The following is an 18,377-nucleotide window of genomic DNA, read 5'->3' on the forward strand; positions in this document are numbered from 1 at the left end:
TGCCCCAAGGATCGTTCACAAGTCACTTGTCATCACAGACGGTCTGCTGTTGGTGAAGGGGAGAGACCCCCCTGAGAAGTTAAGGCAGGCTGTTATTTTCCTGGGAGAAAGACAAAATTGCTATAATCAGATAACAGCGCTTGTGTTCACCACATTCTGGAGACACCCAGCACTCTATAAATAACATAAATATACACAGAGAAGAAGATTAATGATGTGAGAAGGTGGCTTATGTACACAGAGAAAGTCAAGACAAGACAGCCTCGTGAAACAAGACTCTAATTTCGCCAGCAGATGAATTGCAGCTACTCTGAAGCAGCAGTTTTACATGCTCCGGGGTGTGTGTTTTAGTTCCAGTGCCCTAGCTTCTGTAGGGGAATGAAACAGCATCTTTATATTGAAGTGAGGATTTTACTTAGGATCAGAAACCCACTACTACTCTGCAGAGGAACTGATGCCCAGACAACCTAACATCTGAACTGTTACCTGAGCCCCAGATCCCTGGAAAAAAAACTTTTTTTTTTTTTTTTTTTTGAGCAGATAAGGAGAAGAGCTACGAGAGAAATTTTCCTGGATGATTAAGATGTCCTCTTCACAGCTTCTAAACCATCCTACTCTTGCTAATCCTGAACAAAACGCCTGAAAAGATAGCTCTTCTCCAGCAGTCGGAGCTAGGCTGAGCCAAAGGAACCTGTAAGACAAGAGAGATTTCTTATCTGGAAGAAAAGGCTTTTAGGAACCCAGCAGCAGCTCGGGGCAGGGGATGCCCGTGCCGGCAGCGCCCCAGCCCGGCTGACAGCACTGCAGCCGCTCGGTGAGGGCCAGGGTGGTTAGCAAAGGTTGGGACTAAGGGCTCCTGATGAGAAACAGCCGCTGTGTTTCTCTGTGGAGAAATGCCGTAATGAGCTGAGCTTTCTGTTCGTGGCTCGCTCTGAGGCCAGGCTGGAGCTAGCACTGGAGCCTGAAGGAAATCTGAGGCAGGGAGAGAACCCAAACCCAGACCCCAAACAGACTACTACCCCTCTGCGTGATGGTTCACACCTTAGAAAGGCACATATCATGCCTCACCACCTGCACAGCCTCCTCACGTAGAGGTGGCTTATTGTAACTATCACTGCAGCCAAGAGTGAGTAACTACACAGGGCACTGGAAGAGCACATCTCCCTGCTCACCCCACCACGAACCATGGACACGGGATGAACTTTTACCCCTGCAGAGAGGGATCAGATTTTCCTGCAGCAAGAAGTAGTCTGTAGTGTTTTGGTTCTGATGTCTCGATGCATATCCCATTTTTCTCAGGAAACTCCACCTCCTGTTCTGTGGTTCACAGTGCAGAGGAGTGGAGGCCATCACCTTTAGCAGCACCCAGGCCTGCCAGCAGGATCACTTCCCTCTCAGCTACCAGAACAACCTCTGCAGTTTATTCACAGTGCATAAGAAGTATTTAATGCTGCTCTACCACGCTTTAAGCCCAGAAAAGATTTACAAATCTTTTAAGATTTTTAGCTTCGTAAAGATTTGTAATTGAGATACACATATAAAATGAGCTCAGGTGTACCTAGTGACAACCACGCTTATGCTTCAATCTCTAACACCATACTGATGGCACCAAAGTTCAGGCAGTTGTGTCACTGAGCGACAGCACAGCGGGGACAGCAGAGCTGACGTGCCTGGCCCTGATGCTGAGTGCTGGCCCCATCCTGGGATGCTCAGTGCTCCCAAAACATCCCCCTCTTGCCTCTGAGTATGATCGGACAGACCGATGGATGGCCAGGAGGAGCGTAGGATCCCTGCTGCACGCTGAGCTCAGGCCGCGCAGCACTCACTCCTTTTCAACATGCTGTTACTGATTGGCGCTGCCTGCCCCATAAGCCCAGGCATTGCTTTATGTTGAATAAAAAAAGTATTTCCACAGCTCTTAGAGCCTTTGCTCTAATCCCTTCCATCCTCCCTGCTCTTCTTGCTCTGAGTGCAAACAGCCACAGCTCCCCATTTATAAAGCCCCTCCTTCAGAGCACAAAGCCTGACTTAAAACTACAGTCAACATTTTTTTTTTAAGGCCATGGTTAAGTATTTTTTCTTGTGGAAAATAATTGTGAAATTTCCTGATAAAACTTCTTTTCTACCTTTACAAACACCTTCCATTCCTGACATATAAGTGTTAGAAATATTGTATCACTCCTAACAAACGGTCTGTCACGTTATTCAGTTTCTCATGAACTCTCACGTCATTATTTGTGGATCTTGGAGGTATTGGAGTCAAGCCTGATCACAGCCAGTACAGGTGGAGTCATGTTATAGCAACTTATCCATAGCCACAGTAGAGTTTTAAGAAATCTGTGCTGTGGCTCGCATCTTGTAAATACAAGGGGCTTATGTGGTAATATAGCTGGTTGTCGCCCAAGCTGCTGGTAACTGACAACAGAAAGTAGTTCTTCATTTTCTTTGATCTCTCTTCTTCATTGCCAGCATGGAAGAATTTGTATGGAGATACCAAAACACAATTTGGAGGTTATTTTATAAAACCATATTTTAAATCAAGATTTTATTATTTTACTGTCATTTTAACGTAGCAGTCAGGAGAAGAATGAAAGCAAACCAGCCTGGGCACGGGATGTGAGCACTAGCAGCCAAAGCCCACACCTCCAGAGCTCTCACACCCACCAGCCAAGAGATCCTCCAGACAGTGGCAAGAAATACAGCTGCAGAATCAGCTTTTAGCCATGACTTACCAGAGGATCCTTGGTGAATTAACACTGTAGAGACAGAACTGGTGGCTTAGGAGACACAAATCTAGCTACTGAAGGTCTTGCCTGAAGCAGTGACACCAGTGCAGGACCACGTCAGCCCTGAGAGCTGCCCAAACTTGAGGTTACCACACTGAGCTGGGCTCCCTCACCCAAGCCCCTTTTCCTCCTGAACACCTCAGTGGTTTCTGTGACACCTCTGCACACCGAAGACAAACTGCTCTATCAAGAAAAGTTTGTTATCAGTGGTTTTCAGCCTGCAAACTGCAGGTTCCCCAGGGCCAGAGCCTAATTTTAAGAGTCTGAGAAAAATAACAAGGAAAGCTAGTTAAATGTCAGCAGCCTTAAATCTGCTATCTGGAGTTTGCACCTCCCTTAGAAAATGTGCGAGCATTATCAGATCAGAGAAGTCTGAAAATCACTGAGCCAGGATATTAAGCGATCAGCCTGATTCCCCAATTCTCTGCCTTATTCCCTAATTCACTCCCAAGATGAGAAGAGACTCCATCTAAAATGAACTCACCGCAGCATCGGTTCGAAGCCAAGCAGATAAATGAACCTGCAAAATGCTCTTTCAGTCAGAAATTGTGTGAATTAGGTCAAGGTTGGGATAATGCAGAGATCAGGAAACAGGGCTTTCACATAAGCCAGAGAGCTAAGCTTTAATGGCCAGGAGAGCAATATATAACGAGCTCCTAAGAAGAAAAGCACAAAACTAATCCATATATTTCCTCACTGGCACTCAGCTGCATGTTGGTGCTTTAACGAAGTTACAAGGCAGAGCACAGGAGCATCCAATCTCCAGAGAATGTTATTAGTGAAGACAAACTACATTTCACAATGCTGCCGTTATTTCTGCTAGCATCTCTTTAATCATTTAATGGTCATTACTCGTTATTTGCTTAACCTGGGGAGAGTACTCAGCTCTGCAGAAATACTCAGATGTGGATGCTCCCTGCCCCATGGAGCTAACAGTGCTCTAGTTTGTCTCTGCTGTCAATGAGCTTGCACACTATTTGGAGGGAGAAAACACTGCCTATGTCCTTCTTCATGTGCAGCTGCAACGGAAGGTGGTTTCTTCCATGATAAATCCAAGATGCTGAAAGATTTCCAGGCAGCGAGGGGTAAAGTCCTCTGCCAGCTTTGCATTTGTTCTGTTCGCCTGGAGGAAGAAGGCAGTGATGCTGCTGCTCTGCTGTCCCCAGAGACAGGACCAGAGCCCTCCTGCAGCGACTGGGAGCACCCAGCTGCTCTTGCACCCCGGAGGTGCGGCAGGTTGCATGTGCACATGGGTGCGGGAACACAGAGAGGCCGAGGAGAGGAGCAGTCGCTGGGTGCCTGCTGCTCCTGGCTGCACAGCGCTCGCTGTAACACAGCGCTGGCTGGAGGTGGCATCCCTGCCTGGCAAGTAATGAGCCAAGAAATTAGGAAGGAAGAGACATTCGGAGCTAAATTGATTTCACAGCCATCTCCTGCGGGCTGGTTCTTTGCTCCTGGTTTGCCCCAGGGTAACTACAGGGCTGGCAGCAGTAACACAAAAAGGAGTGGGGTGATAATTCGGGCTCCTGGTACACTGGTGGGGAGGAACCCCTGCTCCTATTGGGAACAGTCACCACTGTGCCCCCCGGGTGGGTGGCAGGGTTGCCATGCATTTGCAGATCAATTGCACAACCCCCCTTGATTAAGGGAGAAAAAGAAGTCCATTTTTTTTGCCCTTACATCAGCCCAGGAGCAGCTGATCATTCCATGCAGCAGTTTTCTAAAAATATTTTGCCTGAGGCAGACATTCAGGACAGAAAAAAAATCAGTCCGTGTAATTAAATAATTTGACAAAGTTATAAACAACTGCCAGTGGCTCCTAATGAGGTAACTCAGCACCTCCCACACCATGGGTGCTGGTGGCAAAGGCCTTTTTCCAGCAGAGCAAGCCTTGGGTGAAATGTCTGCTCCCCAGGTACCAGCTCAGTCCTGGGGCAGAACAGGCACCCAAAGCATGCACAAAGCCGACTGCGTCATCCTGCTGAGTTTGTCCTACTTGAAATGAGCAACATGAATTTTGGTGGTGAAATTATCCTCTTCCCTAAGGTAAGAAGGCTGTGATGGACTAAAAGCTTTCATCTATACAATGATGATTTCCCATGCCTGTACCCTGTCTATCATCTCAGGTAAAAAGCCCATGCCTGCTATTTTACAACCACAAAGGAATAGGGAAACATGTCTTCTCCCTTTCCCAGTGCTCTGATGTGCTACACTGCTGGGTCAAAACCAAAGGGCTGTCCCATGTGGGCACACAAAAGGTGCACTGAACTCCCAGTGTGGTCTTGGAGATCAGCTGCCAAGGAGCAGCTGCCTAACTCAGAGGACCATGCCCGAGTCAAATGAGCAAGATGGATAATCAAATGTGCTTGGTTTTGGAAATCGTTTTGAACATTTGTCCATGTTTAGCAACTTACTTACCTTCAGGGTTCTTTCTCTCTCACCCCAGGAAGCTCCTTTTGCAACAAATGGAGGAATATTCCCTCCTATGATTCAGCGACCCCACGTCTCAGCTCAGAGTTACTGGCAAGACCCCAGCTCACAGCAGAGGCATCTTTTATGGACCTCTGACATCCAGGCCAGGAGACTGTGTTCTGGAAAAGTAAAATTTCCTTGTTGCTTGCGGTGCCCAGAGAATGCTTCCTACTCATCTTATATCTTGTTGTCCTGAGTTGTAGGGCCCTATTTAGTCTTTCCTAGGTTTTTGCCAGGAGAGCTGGAAAGACAAAATAATTTCTTTAAAGTAATTGTTCTACAGAAAGGGCACAGAACTTTTCCAACCCATCAGCACATAAATGCAAGCCATTAAATGAGAAACCCAACAAACATTAAAGCACTTTGGAAGCTGGACAGGCTGCTTCCTGGCTAAAAAAATCACCTGCAGAGTTCAGCGAGGGGTCCTGATGCCGTATGATGGCAAAATGCAAACAGTGGCTGATTAGCCACGGGTTTTTACTGCTGATGGATGCACTTTAACAATCAATTCCATTCGCTAGTCAAGGACAACACAAATATGATGGCTGGTGCAACTGTATTTCATTACACTAATTGTGCAAGTCGCTGTTTAGACTGGAGGAGACGACATGATGACCCTGTGAGTCAGCACGCATTGCACACCGCTCTGCGTGCCCACGAGCATCTACATACAAATACCCCTCCCTCCCTATGGAGGTGATCCCACCAAGGCAGCCTGCCCCACAACAGGAGCAGGCATGGGCAGGAACCTCAGTGCTGGAGGCGAGTGTCCTGTGGTGGAGACGGGTCCTCTCACTCTCACCTCTGGAAATCTGCGCTGGGAAGAAACCTGAAAGGTGTTCAGATGAGAGCCAGAAAGAAAAGTGGTGTGGGATACAGCAGAATAGAACTGAGATAGCTCGTGGGATAATGAGTTGTATTTATCCATGAAATAAAACTTTTGAGAGGAAGGGAGGAATGGTCTTGGGGATAATTAAAATGGCCCATGACAAGAACATAACACAGTCCTGTGGGATAAATGAGCTCACTTGGAGCTTTCTCATGCTTTTTCCATGATTGCTGCTGTGATTGCACTGTGCTCTCTGACAGGGAATGAGAAGGAGCCCCTCCACATACAAACTGCCCTGTGCAGCTCATGCTGGCTGCAGGATTTCCAGTGCACACTGAGCCAAAATGCACATCCAGTGCCAACGATGCCTTTTCACTGGCAGGCAGAGCCACACAACCCGCAGCAGCACAAGCAGAGGCTTTAGAAGCAAACACGTATGAGCTTTCCCTCCATAAAACTCTCTTACACAAAATGGCATCTTTTGTCATTCACCAGCTTTGTGACAAGCATCTTATATGGGAAATATGAGCTGCCACAATGCAAGGGTCTCGGATGTGAAGGTAGGTGTGCCACAAATGCCTCCATGGTACAAAATCTTTGCCATGAGGTGCCGTTCCAGGCTTGGAAAACTGTTAATCCTCACAGCCTCTAGACTGCAGGGATGGTCCTTTCAGCCCGTTTTCATTTAGGGAAATCTGAGCTAGAGGTGATAGTGTGGGCTGAAAGCTAAGCGTGCACTCCCTGCCTCCTCCCTGCCCGCTCAGGGCTGGGAATCTGCTTGGCCAAAAAGAAACAGGGAGGCAGAGGTTGCACAGATGAGCAAATTGGACTCTCCTGGTTTCTCCCAGATGATTAATTTCTTGATGGGGAAAGGGCAGCTCCCGGGCATCTGCTGACAGCTCACTGCTGTGAGTGAGCAGCCCTGGGAAAGGAGGGAGGGACCAGTGCTACTGGAGGCTGTCACTGGCTGGCACGTGGGACAGCCATGAAAATGAAAAACAGGGCAGAAAAAACAACCCCCAGAGGCTGTATCCATCTGCTCACCTAGAAAAGCTACCAACCCAACAGTGAGAGACAGACCTGTGGAAACTGCGTGCCCTCTTCCATCCTCATCATCCCCCAAGGCAGCAGAAAGGGGGAGGAAAGGAGACAGACTGTGCTGGGCAGCCCAGGGACTTCCCAGGAGGAGAATTGGCCGAAAGAGAACAATGGATCGCTTCCGGATGATCTTCCAGTACTTCCAGTCCAACTCGGAGTCTGTAATGAATGGAATCTGTGGGCTGTTAGCCCTGGCCAGTATAAAGATTTATACCTGCTTTGACTTCAGCTGCCCCTGTCTGCCCCAGTACAACATGGCCTACGGCTTGGGGATCCTGTTCGTGCCCCCCATTGCCTTCTTCCTCTGTGGCCTCATCCTCAACAGACAGTCCCTGGTGATGCTGGACGAGTGGAGGCGGCCGCAGGGGCGCAGGAGGAAGGACCTGGCTGTCATCAGGTGGGGTTTGCAGTGGGAGAGGCTTCCCCCCTCCCATCTCTCATTTATCCTGTCTCTCTCTGTATCTTTGATCCTCTCAGTCACTTGTTTTCCTCTGAACTCAGTTCCCAACACCGTACCCCACAAGCCCACGCTCTGGGGCACTGTCAGTGCTTCCCAGGTGGCCACAGCAGGCAGAAAGGCAGCACCACAGCCCCGTCCCCAGCAAAGGAGGGCAGGAACATCTTGAAACGAGCAGCTACATTTATGCTGCCACCCTGGGAAACAGCGGTGCTGCCTGTCCCTTTTGTGCACACATGGGTTTTCTCATGGGGCTTAAATGTGCAAAAAGATGAGGTGTTTAAATGTGCAGAAAGTGTGGCATTTCCATCACAGCTTTCCTTATCAACAGCACTGTGATTTCCCTCCCCTCACCTAAGTTATTACAGACTTACTCTGGTAAAAGGGTAAGGAGAATCAGCTTCACCCTGTTGCAGACAAACCTTTACCCAGAGCACAGGTTGGCACAGAGCAGGGTGAGAAAGGTCTCTCAGAAAAGGATTTTCAAAGTAGGAGAAAAAAACCTGTTGTACACTGGACCAGACCTCACTGGGGATCAGCCCCAGCAAAGAGACCCCAGAGCAGAAGAGAGGGTAGCTGGAGTGACAAGGGGGAAAGCTGTGCATCTGCTCTGTGAGAGCTGCAGAGCCCAGACAGCCTGTGTCCATCAAAGCTCTGGGCAAGGAGAAGGCTCCGCACATACCTCCCCTCCCATGTCTCCCTCCTGCTCCAGGTACATGTGCTCCTCCATCATGCAGCGAGCTATGGTCGCCCCAGCCGTCTGGATCGTGGTCGCCCTCCTGGATGGCAAGTGCCTGATCTGTGCCTTCAGCAGCTCCGTGGATCCCAAGAAGTTCCCAGGCTTCACCAATGCCACCGTAGAGCAGGCGCAGGAGCTGCTTGCCAAGGTGCCCTGCAAGGAGGACGAGCTGGTGGGGAACAGCATGTCCCGACGGGCAGTGTCCAGGTACCTGCGCTGCTGGTCCCAGGTGGGTCGCTGCCAGCACAGCCCAACACCCTTGAAATGCTCAGGGCAGGCATCCACTGATCCCACTCTCCTTTGATTCAGCATAGCCTCACCGTGGTCCTGCTGCGACCAACACTGCTCTTTGCTGCCTTGTGCCCCCAAGTGTTGCTGCCCTCGGTGATGATCTTAGAGTCATCCAGATAAGGGAGAGAAAGGAAGGAAAGGACTTCTTAGTTAACTAAATTTTGTTTCTAGAAGAGCCAGCAACTTCTAAACCCAGGTAATAAAAAGCAAGTAAGAAGTAAGGAATATTGGGGTCTCCTAAGGCCCTGTCTGTTCAGGGTCAGAAGACCTTTCTAACCTTGCACGCAGGACCTGCTGCTTCAAGGACAGTGAAAGCCAAGAGAGATGAAAGTAGTTTGCTCTGGAACAATGAGAGAAAGAGACACCTGAAGCTGGCGTAGGTGGCAGGTGAATGTCCTGGAGATTAGTACGTGCCATCAGGGGAGCACTGAAGTCCCCTTCATATGGGGCACTCCCATGCTCATAGCAAACACTCCAGACCCACTTTGCAAAGAATTGTTCTGCTGAGCTGCTGATGCACAGATAAATGTCATAAATCCACCTCCCCAGTACTCCCACCCTGAGCGCAGTTTGGGATGCTGGATTGAAGGGACGGATTGGGGACAGTAGTCCAGATCTGCAGCCATGCAGACTCCCTGTCTCAGTGATACAGCCTGTGCTGCCTTTGTGTTGTTGCTGATCCTGTTCCTCTGCTTATTTCTAATCATGCAGGCCCTCGGCTGGAGCATTTTGCTGATGCTCATCATAGCAGCTTTCCTCGCCCGCTGGCTCAGGCCTTGCTTCAACCAGGCTGCCCTCCTGCAGACCCGGCACTGGAGCAACTACATTGACATTGAGCAGAAGATTTTTGAGGAAACCTGCTGTGAGCACAGCCGGCTCTTTGCTCACAAATGCATCCTCCACTTCTTTGAAAGCATGCAGGAAGAGATCAGACAGCACAGCTTCGACTTGCCTAAAGAAGAGGAAGATCTTCTACGAGGCATCACACACCAGGATCAGGTGAACAAACTTCTGAAAACATGGTATTATGAGAAACCTCCCTTGGATGTGAGGCAGGCAACCCAGAGGCATCCCCTGGGCAGAGAGAGATCCCTTCCACCCTGGGCAGGCAGCCCCCGTGCCCAGTCCAAATTCCCCCAGCACACCAATGTGTAAAGGGGGTTTTGTCCCAAAGACACCAAAGCCTTATCTCTACCCAGAGCAGTGCCTAGAAGATGGAAGACACAGGCACCACTGTCATCCTCCAGAACCCCAAACCCAAAGGCTGGGCTCTGGGGCATCCAGCAAAACTGCCCAGCTGAACTAATGAGGCTCAGCTCCAACAATCCCAAAGTCCCAGACTCAGTCACCATTCATGACATTTCTTATCCAAGGGCTCTGCATAGCACTTGCATCATCTCCGAGTTTGCAGCTCCTTACAGCTGTGATAAAACCCTTCTGGCTCGAGGAAGGATTTAACCGAGGCAGCAACATGTGGATGGACACTCAAACTGGCTGGAGCAACAGCTCCAGAGAGGTGTGAGCAGCTCCTGCCCCTTTCAGCAAAATCTGGTTGGGAGAGCCAGCAGTGCTGACACTGAAATGAAACTGGCAACTTTTTTAGTACCACACCAACAGGTTTACTCAAAAGGCAAACCACCTCCTACATCTTCCCAGCTGCTGAGCGCTCTGGCTGCCCCCAGCCCAGCTGCCAAGTTATTCAGCCTCACTCTAACAACCCCTTGATACTTCCAAGCATTTTCAAAACAAAATATGGCAACATGCTGAAATTAAAGGAGCTGTAAAGAATTAATTGAAAATATTCCCAGGTAAGTGTCCCTGGACTGAGCTGGATTTGCAGAAGGAAAGGAGACGGAGGCTTTGATTCACATACCTGAAGCCATGGGAACGTGCTGGGGTTCAGGTGGCTGCTGCAAGCACCAGCACTATGCCATGGGCAGGATGCAGCAACTCTGCCTGAGAAGCCTGAATCTGGATTTTAAGCACTCCCCTGCTAGATTTTAGTACAAACCAACCTACCCAAAGGATAATTTCACTGAAAACAGACAAGGTGAAGGAAGTGCTCAAACCCCTCAGCATTAAACAACTGCAGAACCCAGGAACACTTACTTGCCAGCTTCTGAACTTGAGTCACTTCCAAACTACTTCACAGTGAAGTCATACCACCAGGGTTTTACTGTACTGAGAAGGCACCACCAAAGAAGTTAGCTCATAGGGTCACTAAAACTATTTCACAGAGGTGGTAGAAAACATGAAGAAAAAGCAGCCTACTGGGGAACACTGAGTCCATTTCACCATGGTAGAGAAACACCCCAGATAACCTGAGCCTCAAACTCCCCTGGGGAGGCAATTCCCTACAACTCCTAATGCTTCCTATATAGGAAGGGTCAAATGATCCACACCTGGCAGATTTCACTTAACAAGGATGGAGCCAAGAGACCTTGTGGAATAGGCTCGTCTACCTGGCTTCAATGTTTTAAGGTCAATTTTTCCTTATCAGTAGTAGAAATAACCTGACAAGGGGCTTAGTGGTTAGAGTTGACCTAATTAATTAATACAAAAGGTGCACAAGGGTCATATTTCTGTTAGTCATTCTGAGAGGAAAATCAGTACAGAGCCTGCTAAAAACAAATAAATAAATAATAATAATAAATAAAAGAAAAAAGAAAATTATCTTAAAGGCAAAATTGCTATCATAGATTTTCATCTGTCTAGTCATGACAGATAAAGAATATAGCAATCAGAACTACTTTTCTTGACATTAATGTTATTTGCATTTGCTTTTCTGAGATCTCTTCTTTACGCAGGACTTTTCAAAATCTAGCCCCATGATCTCTGACTACAGTATTTACTTCGGCTGCATAGAAACTATCACGTATAAATGCCAGGATCCGGATCCTCACTCACTATTCAGGTCAAGGACTAGGCTGAAAGTTTTGGCTTTAATTTGGTTACATGCCTACACTGCTGTTTTCTGGCAGGTCATGGCAAGAAGATTGGCTGGCCTGGGGGAGCTTAGGTACACATGGCTTCTAGGCTGCAGCCAAAGTGTTCCTCTAGATCTGGAAGTTTGAAGCTGGTTGCAGTCTCCAAGCTCAGATACAATCACATATTAGTCTGGCCCAACTGATTTTGCAGCACTGTGCCCTGGCAGCCAGGAGGGCCAACCGTATCCTGGGGTGCATCAAGCACGGCATCGCTAGTCAGTCGAGGGAAGGGATTGTCCTGCTCTACTCTGCGCTGGTGCGGCCTCACCTCAAGTACTGTGTGCAGTTCTGGGCACCACAGTACAAAAAGGACATTAAACTGTTGGAGAGTGTCCAGAGAAGGGCTACAAAGATGGTGAAGGGCCTAGAGGGGAAGACGTATGAGGAGCGGCTGAGGGCACTGGGCCTGTTCAGCCTGGAGAAGAGGAGGCTGAGGGGAGACCTCATCGCGGCCTACAGCTTCCTCGCGAGGGGGAGTGGAGGGGCAGGCGCCGACCTGCTCTCCTTAATCTCCAGTGATAGGACCAGTGGGAATTATGTCAAGCTGAGGCAGGGGAGGTTTAGGCTGGACATCAGGAAGAGGTTCTTCACCGAGAGGGTGGTCACACACTGGAACAGGCTCCCCAGGGAAGTAGTCACTGCACCAAGCCTGTCGGAGTTTAAGAAGCGTTTGGACTGTGCTCTTAGTCACATGGTCCAAATTTTTGGGTAGACCAACCACTTCCTTATCTGCCCCTATCCAGAGTGTGTTGTAGATATTTAGTCTCAGCTGTGGAACAAGTTTGGCTGATATTGTTGCTTGGGTGCATTAAACTTCCTACTGCAAACCCCGTGATACGTTGCTCTCACTTCCCTCCGCTCCATTCCCCATCTCTCCACCCCATCAGATCTTTTCTTATTTTCATAACAAAACCAGCTCTGGCTGGATCCCTGAGCTGCCCTGGATGAGCTCAGAGAGCACAAAGCTCTCTTCACAAAACCTGTCCTCACCCCCGCTCCTCGATGTCTGTTCCAGGGGTGATCCTGGGTGCCTCCACAATGCCCGTTCCTGAATGTGCTCACTCACACCAGCTTGTTGCAGGGTCCTTTTCTCCAGACCACCCCAGAAACACCCTAAGTTATGTGTGCAGCACCAGCTGGGACTAGCACAAAAGTCTTCACATGCTCTTTACCTCCAGGGAGCTTTTTTGTGTGTGTGTGTTCGTGTGTGCTTTCCAATCAGCATTGCACTTTGAATTTTAACTCTGGTTTACTATTACCAGACATAACCCTACAAATCTCAGCCTGAGATTCGGTTCGGACTCACCACTCCACACTAGTCAAATCAGCTATTTTCCTAACCCAGCTCAGACCAGAGGTCTGCAGCTCCTCTTTGCATGCTGCTTTCCATGTTCTCAGGTTTTAAATCATCCCAGAGTGGCTGCAAAATACAAAATGCAAAAAAAAATGGGCGTGAGGAACAGTTTGTTAGCTGTATCAGGAAGGAGAAAGGGAGAGGGTCGTTCACAGGCTTCAGCAGCTCTTTATCTCTCAGGGCTGCCCTGAAGCCTAGCACACAGATACATCTGTCAGGGTCCCTCACCTATCAGGAGCCCATGAAACACCAGGGCTGACTGCAAGGACAACTTTCCCAATCTTTCACAGACTCTGTTTTGAATCCCACTGACTTGTTTGCTTCTGTGAGGACTGCCATCATTGTACACCAGGCAGTCTCAGACCCTCATTCATCCTTAATGAAAGGCAGAGTTTTCCTGGAGATCAAAAACCTCTCTGCTTTTTACAAGGTTGATTCATGCAGGCTTTGATGTGAACTGCCCTTCAAAAAGCCACTCGACAGGTGAACAGAGAAGCCAGCTTGAGCTCTTAGCTAGCGATACAATAAGCCTCATCTATTTTCATACAGGCAAATCTCTTTCCATTTGATGAGATCATGCAATTAAACTCTTCGCAGCAGGCAGAGCTAAGACCGACCAGGTGTTTTCAGCATGCTTTGTGCTCACCTCTCTGGTGGCCTCTCAGGGGGGGTTTAGCATCATCTACCCTATCCCTGGCAAGGGGAGACATCAGAAACTGCACTAATGGTCAAAACACCTAGCTTGGCTTCCTACCTCTGCTACTGACCCTGTACAAAGCCGTGGGGAAAAGCATCGCTACTCAGAGTCTGAATATTTCCCCATTTTTTGGCCATCTTGAGAGAACAACCTAGTGCTTCAAGCTTCAAACTGCTTTGTGAAATGGGAATAGAGATGCAGGACAGCAGCAGCAACAAAATCCACTTCTTTCTGGGTTGCGCTGTGGGAGCTAAGCCTGACCCAACCACAGCTATCACATCTCATCAGTGCACTCAAGCCCTTCAGAAATGCTCATTGAAAGTTAGTATAAAGAAGAAATTTAATAGAAAAAAAAATGAATTTCAGAACTCTGCTAGGCAGGAAGCACTGTCTGAGAAAGCAGGGGCAGCCTGGGTTTGGATGTCTTCACAGGACCAACCTGTGGAGCAGGGAATATCCTCTGTGCCCTGTCCCTGCAGCCCTTGTTCCTTTCTCTGCCTGTTTTTCTGCAGCCCCAGAGCCAGGAAACACACCGTGTGCCTCTGGATGACAGCAGACCATGTGAGCCAGGGCTTGAAGGATACTTTAGCCAGCCCTGAGGGCAGAGGGCTGTGTAAACCAAGGAGCTATAAGTGTCAGCTTGCAAGTCTGGCTGAAATGTGCAGGCCTGCAGGAGGGAGGGGAGCTGCTAAGAGTCTTTGACAGCACACACGCTGCATCCCACAGCACCAAGAGCTTTATTCCTCCTTCCTCTGCCTTTCCTTTTCTCTTCCCTTCCGACTGCAAAATAAAACAGACAAAAGTAATTTCCCAGTGAAGCAGTGCAGGCACAGAGCAGGGCCTGGCAGACACAAGACACTTGCATTAGACAGCTCCTGGGGAGATGCAGACGTGGAGGGGGGAAGCTGTGGAGCCCCATTTTCCATACGTGCCAGCAGAGCAGAGGTGGGGCGTCCTGCCTGCTGCAGGGAGGAGCACCCAGATGCCCCGCTGCATTTGCAAACAGGATCACGGAGCCCTGCCAGCAACTCCCCTTCCTGCCAGGCCACAGATTGCTCAGGGCAGAGCACAGCTCTGGCAGCACCTGCATCCGACAGCTAAGGAGACCGGTGACAAGGAGACAGCAGAAATGAGGATGTGGAGAACAGAGAGAGGTTTAGCAAACCAGAAACAACACAGGCCCTATGGGCACAAAGAAGAGCAGGAGAAAGCAAACCCTGAAGTTGGGCAAGCAGCAATATGAGCAGGAAAAAAAAAATGGTTGAGTTTTCTGCTTTAAATATTGGGGTTGTCAGAGCGTGTCGGTGAATAACTGAGACTTGCTGGCACCGAGTCTTTGCAGAGGGGGGCTGAAAGAATGAAGTAAAGCGAAGACGTGGCTTGGACCCTGGTGGGGGGAGGAATCACTTCAAGATGGACAAGTTTCGGATGATCTTCCAGTTCCTCCAGTCCAACCAGGAGTCCTTCATGAACGGCATCTGTGGGATCATGGCCCTCGCCAGCGCCCAGCTGTACTCAGCCTTCGACTTCAACTGCCCCTGCCTGCCGCGCTACAACCTGGCCTACGGGCTGGGCGTCCTCCTGGTGCCCCCCCTCATCCTGTTCCTGCTGGGCTTCGTGCTGAACAACAACGTGTCCATGCTGGCGGAGGAGTGGAGGCGGCCCCGGGGCCGGCGGGGGAAGGATGCGGCTGTGCTGCGCTACATGTTCTGCTCCATGGCGCAGCGCGCCATGATCGCCCCGGCTGTCTGGGTGTCGGTGACGCTGCTGGATGGGAAGTGCATCACGTGCGCCTTCTGCACCTCGCTGCCCGTGGGGGCCCTGGGCAACGCCAGCCACCCCGGGCTCTCCCAGGGGGAGGTGAAGCGGGTCCTGGCCCGCATCCCCTGCAAGGAGATCTACGATGGGCAGGAGCTCGTCGCCAACGAAGTGGCCGTCAGGTACCTGCGGTGCATCTCGCAGGTAAGAGGCGTTGTGACCGTGCCCTCGCTGGTGGCTTAGGGTTAGGCACTGCCAACCTGAGCTTTTCCCTCGAGGGAGTCTCTCTGCTGAAATAAAGCTGCAGGAGGAGAGACAGGCAGTTTTGAGGGGGTATGACTTGTTCAGACTCAGCCCCAATTCACACTGATAATTCGGTCCCTCCTCTTCCCTGTGCCAAGCTTATGGGTGCTCGCAGCAGCCAGAGCTGCTTAGGGCAAGGTCAGAAGGGGTTGACGTGGTCATTACTCCATGGCTGTCACCCGCTCTCGTAACCCACCAGTCACCCGTGATTGCTCCGGCTGCTTGTTATAACTTGTGCAAGCGACGGGCTGATAACCATCTATGCCGCTTGCTGCTTACTGTGAAACAGCTGGCATGTGTTTATTAACCACACCAGGCAGCAACAAATGAAGAACTGCCACTAACTGCTTGTCCTGTGCTTAATTCTTCTCAAGCCCTGCCTCTGGCCACAGTTGGAGACAGGATGGTCCAACCCACTCTGACCACTCATCTTGCTTAAAAGCTCCTTTCCCTGCCCCCTTTAGGGAATATAGGAATTAATTATCCCCATTTTCAGAACAGAAATGGAGTCATGGGGTCTTCTTCCAGACAAAAGAAGATTTCCCTGGACAGACCCCAATTCCCAGCTGCGAGGAAGCTCTGGGTGCTGCGGCACAGGGGGTGCTGCCTGGACAGACCCCAGCCAGGTGGATGTTCAGGGCTGCACCTACAGCGGGGGTCACCTCATGAGCCGTGAGCACACACTGGGGCTGGCTCTGCCCTCTTCTGTCCCTTCCTGTCACATCCCATTATCAGGGCAGCCCATTGCCACTGATCCCAGTGAGCACAAATGTCACAGAATTCCAACAGCTTGGGAAAAGGAGGTCTTTATGGTCTGCCCATGATGGGTCTGGTCTCACCCCTCACCCCTGCAGGCCCTGGGCTGGTGCTTCATGCTGCTGATGACCACGCTGGCTTTCTTGGTCAGATCCCTCCGGCCCTGCTTCACCCAAGCCGCCTTCCTGAAGAGCAGGTACTGGTCCCACTACATCGACATCGAGCGCAAGCTGTTCGACGAGACCTGCACCGAGCACGCCAGGAGCTTTGCCAAGGTCTGCATCCAGCAGTTCTTCCAGGGCATGAGCACGGACATGGAGGCTGCTCACTGCCACCTGCCCAAAAAAAACCCCACGGATGATGGGGAAGCTTCCGAGAAGCTCTTGGGCATCACTGACCAGGGTACCATGAACACGGCCCTGAAAAGCTGGCACAGGTGTAAGCCCCCGTTGCACCTCCACCCAGGTGGCCCCCCCCATGGCAACGGCTGGGCTGGGGAAGGGCAGCCCCCCCTGCGGCCCCCCCCAGAGCCCCCGGCACGTCGGAAGGAAATGGCTGCCTACTACAGCCGGGTGTGAGCGGAGGCAGAGCCACGCTTTCGGGAGAGGGGCTGCAAGGGAATGTGCACCCAAAGGGCAGTGCTGGCACCCAGGTGATCCCATCTGCTCCCCGCATGCAGCTCTGTAGCCTGGGTAACAGGGGCAAGGAGCTTTGGGCTGCCCGAGGCTGTGATGGATAAGCCCTGGGGGTGCCAGTGGGCACGACGTGTTGTGTGTCCCATGTCACAGGTTTGTGTGGTGGCAGTTGCTGAGGTGGATGATGCCAGATGTGCAAAACTTCCTTTCTTTTACCACGTGCACCTCCAACCCTGTGACAGAGCTGGAGCAGGGACAGCTCCTTGCGATGCTGGGCAGCATTCATGGGTTTGGGCACTATTAAAAATTCTCCCCTAGGGAATCAAGCTGGGGATGGCCCTCTCATACTGGGACATGAAACCCCAAAAGTCTTCCCATTACCATCTCTATCTTACTACCCCCCCACACACACACACAGTTTCAATGCCATGAGAAACTTAAATAAATTTGACCCCAAAAATGAACTAGCAAAGGGGCGTCCCACACCGCATTACCTGTGACGAGGACGGTGCAGTCGGGTGTCACAGGTACAATTCAAGCAGGGGGCTGCCGAGACAAGGAGAGCAGCTATCGCTCAGCAGCACAGAGGGTAGGTGCCAGGCTGACCCCATGCCATGGGTTTTTGGCAGACGGTCAGCCCATCCTTGTAGCTTTACCTGGATTCCCCCCCAGCACACAGAACGACGTTACAAACAGCCCGGATGTTTGTTTAAGGAGCTAGCAACAAATAAATAATTCAGGCTTGCCGTTCCAGCTCTGCCCTTAGGCACGAGGAGTCATAAAGGCTGTTTACAAAAGCTGTTGGGGTTTCTTTATTTGAATACAATGACAAGGACCTGAGGTGGCACGCGGAGGCTGGCAGCGAGCTGGCCGCGGCCTGTGGTGGAGCTGGGGTGGCCGCGTCAGCTGTGGGGAGGCAACACCGTCCCTGTGCAACACCGGGTGGGCGCTCATTTCCCTAAAACCTGGAGGCCATGGGGCACAGGTCCTCAAGGTGACTATGGAAATCTCCATGTTCCCTGATGGCCATGATTTCGTTAGCAACACGCAGGAAAAACCCTTTGCAAATACGAATTTCACCCCTGCCGCGTCCCTTTCTAAACGCTCATCCCCTTGAAATTTTTCCTACTGCTTTCTTGTTCAAACCAACCCATTATGGCTCACCGGTTACTGAGGTGACAGTCTTGCACATAAACCTTAATTACTGGCGTGTTA

At 50.5% G+C, this 18,377-nt stretch overlaps 2 protein-coding genes across 2 annotated transcripts; both read left to right on the forward strand.

The window, feature by feature from the left end:
* The first annotated feature begins 6,647 nt into the window (after positions 1-6,647).
* Positions 6,648-9,827, forward strand: CALHM3 (calcium homeostasis modulator 3). Its single transcript, XM_013174495.3, has 3 exons — positions 6,648-7,582; positions 8,355-8,610; positions 9,384-9,827. Exons 1-3 carry the CDS (start codon positions 7,296-7,298, stop codon positions 9,825-9,827), a joined length of 987 nt encoding a protein of 328 aa, XP_013029949.3. The 5' UTR covers positions 6,648-7,295.
* A 4,773-nt stretch (positions 9,828-14,600) lies between these two features.
* On the forward strand, positions 14,601-17,882 carry CALHM1 (calcium homeostasis modulator 1). Its single transcript, XM_013174645.3, has 2 exons — positions 14,601-15,672; positions 16,626-17,882. Exons 1-2 carry the CDS (start codon positions 15,124-15,126, stop codon positions 17,103-17,105), a joined length of 1,029 nt encoding a protein of 342 aa, XP_013030099.1. The 5' UTR covers positions 14,601-15,123; the 3' UTR covers positions 17,106-17,882.
* The last annotated feature ends 495 nt before the right edge of the window (positions 17,883-18,377 follow it).

This window comes from Anser cygnoides, chromosome 7 (genome assembly GCF_040182565.1).
Source record: "Anser cygnoides isolate HZ-2024a breed goose chromosome 7, Taihu_goose_T2T_genome, whole genome shotgun sequence".
Lineage (NCBI taxonomy): Eukaryota > Metazoa > Chordata > Aves > Anseriformes > Anatidae > Anser > Anser cygnoides.

Coding starts and splice junctions, on each gene's coding strand:
- CALHM3 (XM_013174495.3), top strand. CDS start 7,296: ATGGATCGCTTCCGGATGATCTTCCAGTACTTCCAGTCCAACTCGGAG. Junction 7,583..8,354: donor AAGGACCTGGCTGTCATCAG/GTGGGGTTTGCA, acceptor CTCCTGCTCCAG/GTACATGTGCTCCTCCATCA. Junction 8,611..9,383: donor ACCTGCGCTGCTGGTCCCAG/GTGGGTCGCTGC, acceptor CTAATCATGCAG/GCCCTCGGCTGGAGCATTTT.
- CALHM1 (XM_013174645.3), top strand. CDS start 15,124: ATGGACAAGTTTCGGATGATCTTCCAGTTCCTCCAGTCCAACCAGGAG. Junction 15,673..16,625: donor ACCTGCGGTGCATCTCGCAG/GTAAGAGGCGTT, acceptor TCACCCCTGCAG/GCCCTGGGCTGGTGCTTCAT.